This window comes from Morone saxatilis, unplaced genomic scaffold (genome assembly GCF_004916995.1).
Source record: "Morone saxatilis isolate NCDOM2014 unplaced genomic scaffold, NCSU_SB_2.0 Contig12, whole genome shotgun sequence".
Lineage (NCBI taxonomy): Eukaryota > Metazoa > Chordata > Actinopteri > Moronidae > Morone > Morone saxatilis.
Genome location: NW_023339674.1, coordinates 731813 through 738259, shown reverse-complemented (window position 1 = coordinate 738259; position 6447 = coordinate 731813). Strand labels below are relative to the sequence as shown.

The following is a 6447-nucleotide window of genomic DNA, read 5'->3' as shown; positions in this document are numbered from 1 at the left end:
CGACTCATCTGCAGCACATCCGCGCATCGGATTAATCTAGGCGCATTAATCGTCACCAAATACTTGTAACAAGAGATCGTGCGACTGATCAAGAATAGCCTCTCACTCCACATGGCATCAGGTTTGCTGGCAACACGCGTCTCATTAAATCATCAAACTTTTTATTTAGATGTATATCATCTCTCAAAACAAAACCCTCATCTATATTCTATACTCTCAAAGAACCAAACAATCAATACCGAGCATCGACATCACATAAATCTCAAGCCAGTGAAGATTATAACATAAGCGATGTACTCTATTTAGACGCAACCTTAACTCGAGGATAAAACCCTACACTCTAGAGCTTCTCTCTCTCTACACTACAGCCATAATTATAAAAACAGATATACGGGCTCACAGGATTAACCTACCTGGTCTACACATACAAGCGAACCACGCTTACTACTTAACCCAACTAAGACTCCACAACACAATCTGAAGCGGGTGTGCCATTCTTTGACAGAGTATATTCCACCGTCTGTCTATATCCTACGTCTTGTGCACGCTGAGAGGTGTGCAGTCATGTTCCCTGAGGTTATGCCATAGCACACCTAGTAAGGTCGCATTACTGGGGTGTTGGGGGGGAGACATAGCAGCAGGTCTTCAGCGACTGCCAATGGCTAACCCGAGCGACATGGAGCAAGATTAAGTCAGTAAAACCCTGATAGAGCAAAGATACTGGGTATAACCTTTTTTTAATGGGGCCTTTTTCATGTTTATCCAAATAATAGAAGCTTCTTTAATTTACTAATTAGTTTACATTCATTCTACAGCGACACCAACTTCTAGTGATTCTGTTTGTGGTTGTCCGCGCTGCCAACCGGCATCTGCTATTTGTTTTGTTTCTGATTTACATGGAGAATGTTGCTTCCATTTGAACCTCTTGATCTAGAACGCAGGGCGTGTACCTAGGTCCAACCCCAGCCGTGTGTAACCATTCATGCCCCGCAGAGGCCGCCAGCTATAAATCTCGCTGGAGCACACAAGGTAAACCTAAAACCTGCAACCCAAAGATAGCTTTTTATTGCTTCATGTCACATTTTTCTACATTCTTTCACACATTGATCTCAAGATTTCTGGTATTATCACAAGTACTATTCTTCCCTGCATTGTTCATATTGTAGTGTGGTACAGGCAAATAGAGTCTTATGACTCGTGCCAGTAATCTTCGGAGTAGCACAGGCAATTACCGTAGTAACTAGTAACTAGAGTCCAATCATAAAGTATAGAGCACATGTAATACAGCTAGAGACTTTGAGACAGCCACAAGTACTAATCCATAACTTCTTTTGAAAGCCATATGGATATGATAGTGAGCGTGTTCCCATGAAAAAGTTTATAACAGATAATTTTGGTATGTCATACAAGGTGAGTTGCTATTGAGATACTCTTTACTATTAATGATCTTCGAGCTTATCCTCTCTAAGTCGTTGTAAGTTTTATTACCACATCCTGACTAGACCACCATGATAAATCATGAACATACCGACGTCCCTGTCCTCGGCTCACAAGCTGAGAGCGGCACCAGCTCCTCCACTGTGGTCAGCACTTTTCTGTTGGACCTGCAGCGCAGGAGCACCTAACTGGCAGTGCGTCTCGAGAGGGTGGCTGCTGGCAGCTCCTGAGGCATGGGCCACTAGCCAAAGACAGGCTACCCCGCTGGGGTCCACTGTCCCCCCTCCTACTAGACACAACAACAAGCCGCTCGAAGCAAGGAGATGTTCCCCACCACTTTAGCCGGTAACCACAGCGTCATCGACCAATGCAGCAAATCCCTAGCTCTTTGCATCTGTATACACACCATGCATACCGCGTCCGACCAAAACATATCCGACTGTATTTATGTTGGCGCATGGGTCTAAACATCTAGGCGATTAAGTCGTTTAACACAGCATCAGTATATGGAACATTCAAAGATGCATATGTTGGTCAATGTGCCTTACAACAAGTCATAGGGCTAGGTATGAAAAGACTGCTTGAGTAGGATCGCGCGAGCTGTAATAGAAGTGAGACTGTACGAGTACCTCTTGACCCTGCAGTGGCTAGCCGAGTGTAAGCTTTAACTTCCTGCTTCTATCAACCGAACGATCCTTGTGTGCTGGTAGAGTTTGAATTCAGTTGTTTGACAACACCTCTATGGACTCATAGCGATGTGGCATAAATTTAAGTGTTTGTGTATATAGCGATGATCAATCCAGTGTTACTGAACATCAAAAATTTGTTAGCTGCAAAAAACTTAAAAAACAATGAAATCTGTTGAGGTGGATGGAGTGGTGAAGCACCCCGAGATCACCTATTGAGAAGCATTCTGAATTCCGAGTGTGCTATACAACTCGTCCACTGAGGCCCCTGGACATGCCAGTGCACGGACACAACGTCAGTGCATCCGCAGGATTCTGGGTACAAAAGGAACTTGTACTTACAGTTTTCTAACACAATTGGAGACCATCAGATCTGTGCTTAACGACAATCACAGATTTCATCGCTGAGTGTTGTTGTTTCTTGAAACGGCATTTAAGATTTTCTTTCTGTGACCCAAGATATTCTAAAGGGGGGGGGGCGAGAGGCGCGCGCGTTGTTCGCTTCTTGGCCTTAACCACTCTGTGTGATATTCAGGAGCCTAAATACATACACGGATACACTAGACTAATCTATAATTTGACATTAATAAGGTCTGTTCTGTTAGGCCTTGTGGCTAAAATGATATCCAAAATACCAAGACAATGACTTGCTCGAGTATAGACCACAATATTAACATAAAAGACCCATGCAGACTGGAGCTCCCAAGTTGTCTTTACAGATGATGCAAGTCCTCCCAACACATATCTGAAAATAAAAATGAATAACTCGCTCATTCCTTCCTCTCGCACTCAGTCAGTTGGACTAATTGATACCAGGTAATTAAATCAAAGCCTTAAGTTCCTTTGATGCATACTCTTTTGCGTAAACCTTGCATAAAAGAAATTCCAGAAAATGTCCAAAAGAGGTTCATCTGAAAAATGAGACTTACAAAAGAATGAGTTCAACCAGTTATACCATCGGTTCAAAATCTAGAGTTTAAAAAAGCACCCAAGAAAATCTAAAAAGTGGATGGGTACAATTGGGCCTTCAGACGAATAAACAGTCAAGTGTAATGACAGCTTCTGGCAGACAACCACAAACGCTGACGCAGGCACAAAGGGGATATGACGCCATCGACAGGCGACCGGTGAAACGCAGCGTTACCTGAATAAAATGACAGATTTCTCTGAGTTTGAACATTGTTGGAAACATTTGGGATAATGGAAGAACCCAACTACATACAGAACATAGAGCCAGAACTTATACACTGTTTAATGAGGACATGTTACAGATTACAGCTTTAACTCTTTAAATTAATAGGACTTTGTAGCTTTGAATATGTCATTCACTATAAGAGCTTCAGTTGGAGTCAGCTGAATTTTATTTAACATTTTAGAGACTATATTTTACATATATCTTCTATTATTCTCTCTCCATCAGGGACAAACACCACCATCCAGTCTTTTATGATCAAAGAGAACCAGCAGGTGATTGACAGAAAATACTGCCTGAGAGACGAATGTGGGTCAGTAAAGAAACCATCATTACTATATTATATCTCATGAAAGCTTGTTAAAAAAAAACAGTTTTGATTCAGTCTCTCGTCACCCCGTCTTGTTTCCTTCAGACCAGGTAGATTCGCCTACAGAGTTCCCATCAGCCCGTTTGTTCCAGTCAACATGAGAGTCACTTTAATCATGAAGTAAGTCCTGATTGTCTGTAAAAAAACAACATTATCTTAAATGTGTGTTGAATTGGTGTGTTCACAATGTAAAACTTAGTTAACAGTGTGTCAGTGTGTCTTCTAGGCTGCTGGGTTGTCAGCTAGTTAACAGTTTGTGTCAACTGAGGTGATTAAGAAGATGAAACTAAAGACGTGACAGGAAATTAAAAATTTTCCGATGTATTTATTTTTATTTCTTCGTAGCTCCACCGAGCTGCTGGTGGTTCACCTGTGTAGTTTTGATGAGTCAGCGTCCTGCTCTGCTCTGCTGGATATAAACACTGTCACTGGAACCAGCTACCCTTCAAACACACAGGTAAATAATAGATTTTGAATACACTTTAGGCTATCACAGCTTTATTTCTAACATTCACAATGTAAAACTGGTTATGGTTCATAATGAGGCACCGTTAGCAGTTATTTTAAGGCTCATTTGTTTGTATCGCACCAACCAACATTTTACTGCAGTTTTTAAAATGCCAAAATCGGCTTAAAAGACGTAATAAAAGTTGAAGTTCCAGTTAGCTTTGCACAGAGTAAGTACTTTTTACCTTTATTTAATTTCAGCCTGTACTTTTACACTTCAACTCGAGTAAAGTACTTTTGCCACCTGACTTCAACCTTATTTATTATAAAAAAGTATTTCAAATTGAATCAAATCAATAATTCCTCATTGGTCAGGCTGTTTATTGACAATTTAGCTCGGATAATCTGACCTGTGACTGCTGCACTAAACACTTCAATCACTTAAATCAAATCAAATTGTAATTGAATCAATTCGGGGAATTAAGGCAATTTAAAGTGGTGTTAAGAAAATATATAAAAGAAACACAAAGTACAATATTTCCCTCTAAAATAATGCATAAGTAGAAGTATAAATTGGCAGAAAATGGACTTTCTCAAGTAAACAACAATTAAAATTTCCTCTCTAGTAAATACACTTATCGAAGGCAACCTGGCGGCTCCCTGTAAACAGAGTGTTTGTGTAATTTCCCGCCCTGAGCTGTGAACTCATTGAGGTAAATTGGATTGTGAGTTGGTTTTAGGGTCACTGAGGTTCCAGTCCACCAACTCAGTTACCATCACAGTTAATAATGCAGGAAGTGTTGGGAAACACTGATGAATAATGGATGAGTGGCAGGGTTTCCCCCTCGTGTCGGGACGACAACATGCTAATCACAGTTCACGAATATCACAGTGATACAAATATACAGCAGATATACTCGGATATTTACCATTCTGCAGAGAAAAGTAGTGAAATATCAACATTAAAATGTATTTAATGGGCCAAAACTAAATTAACTATAATTTAATTATTGTAAATCGTTGAATAAACCTGAAGCTGACTTTGTGTTTCTGTCTGCCTGTCTGCCTGTCTGTCTGTCTGTCTGTCTCTGCAGGGCGAACACGAATGGCCTCTTCACGTGTCTCGTCTTTATCACAGCTCGTACCACTTTCGTTCCACAGTGGCTGTAAGGAACATTTATTATTATCATTTGATTATTAACATCAAATCTCTGTTTTCACTGATAAAAACTGTATTTTGACAGTTTACCAATGCTTATACACTGATAAACAACATTTATTCAATGTTTCTGTTGTGAAAACTTTCATAATTATACAACATCTGTCAATTAACAAACAAATCCATGTAAAATTACACAAAAAATAAAAATATTTTCACTGTTAATGTCACTAATGTTACATATTTTAAAACTATTAATAGTATTAAACTTGAATTTAACAATTTAATCTATTTAATAAACAGTAAATAGTATTTTTATGTGGAAATTAACTTTAAATAAGCAGTAATTTTATGATCATTTACAGTTTTTTCACGTTATTTGACATCAGACATCTAAATTCACAGGATATGTTTGTAATTTACTTAATATTTCCATGTATTTAAAAAAATACAGGAAAAAATCTGTAAAATAAATCTCTAAAATAAACAGAAAAACCCTGAAAACCTACAGATTTAGTTTTACAGTGTATAATATAACGTGTGTCTCTCCTCAGGGTCAAGCAGACTGCAGTACTGACCATCACTTCGCGGGGGCGCTCTTCACTGACTACCACTTCCACTTCTACAGACGCTGCACAGACTCGTAGACACTTATTATATTAAAAAAACGACAATCAGAGAAATAGACGCAGACTTCTGCTTTTATGTATTTTTTTTAAAGCTGCGAATGCATTTTTATTGTGATATGAGTCACATTTGCTGATAGATTTTACTGCGTAATCTTATAAATGTTTTCCAGTGGAAGTTCAGTCAGATCAGATACACAATATTTAATTTCTTTTTACTGTCTTTTATTCGCTTTGTGAGAAAGTGAGCCGACAATTTAACATCCAGCCCTTAATATTATTCATTTTCAGTAGTCAGACATGTAATTTACTTTAATATTGATGTACAGAAATCTTTTAAAGCAGTTTAGTTGTTTCTTTGCTGCTTAAAGCACCGATTATCAAAAGGTATGGAAGTTCATTTCTGCCAATATGACGAGAAAAAGGATTCTGTAAGTCATTATAATGAGAAACTTTCTCAAAATAATGACTCATTATCTTAAAATAATTATTTATTATCCAAAAATAATGACTCATTATCTTAAAATAAT

At 38.5% G+C, this 6447-nt stretch overlaps 1 protein-coding gene across 1 annotated transcript in view; it reads left to right on the top strand.

Annotated features, from left to right (window-relative positions):
* Window positions 1-6354, top strand: part of LOC118321956 (myelin regulatory factor-like protein) — a 10710-nt gene extending 4356 nt beyond the window's left edge. Inside the window, exons 3-7 of the mRNA XM_035653531.1 lie at window positions 3544-3628; window positions 3731-3805; window positions 4031-4142; window positions 5227-5298; window positions 5846-6354. Of these exons, the coding sequence (XP_035509424.1) occupies window positions 3544-3628; window positions 3731-3805; window positions 4031-4142; window positions 5227-5298; window positions 5846-5938 (437 nt within the window). The 3' untranslated portion in view covers window positions 5939-6354. The remainder of the gene's footprint in view (window positions 1-3543; window positions 3629-3730; window positions 3806-4030; window positions 4143-5226; window positions 5299-5845) is intronic.
* Window positions 6355-6447: the final 93 nt, after the last annotated feature.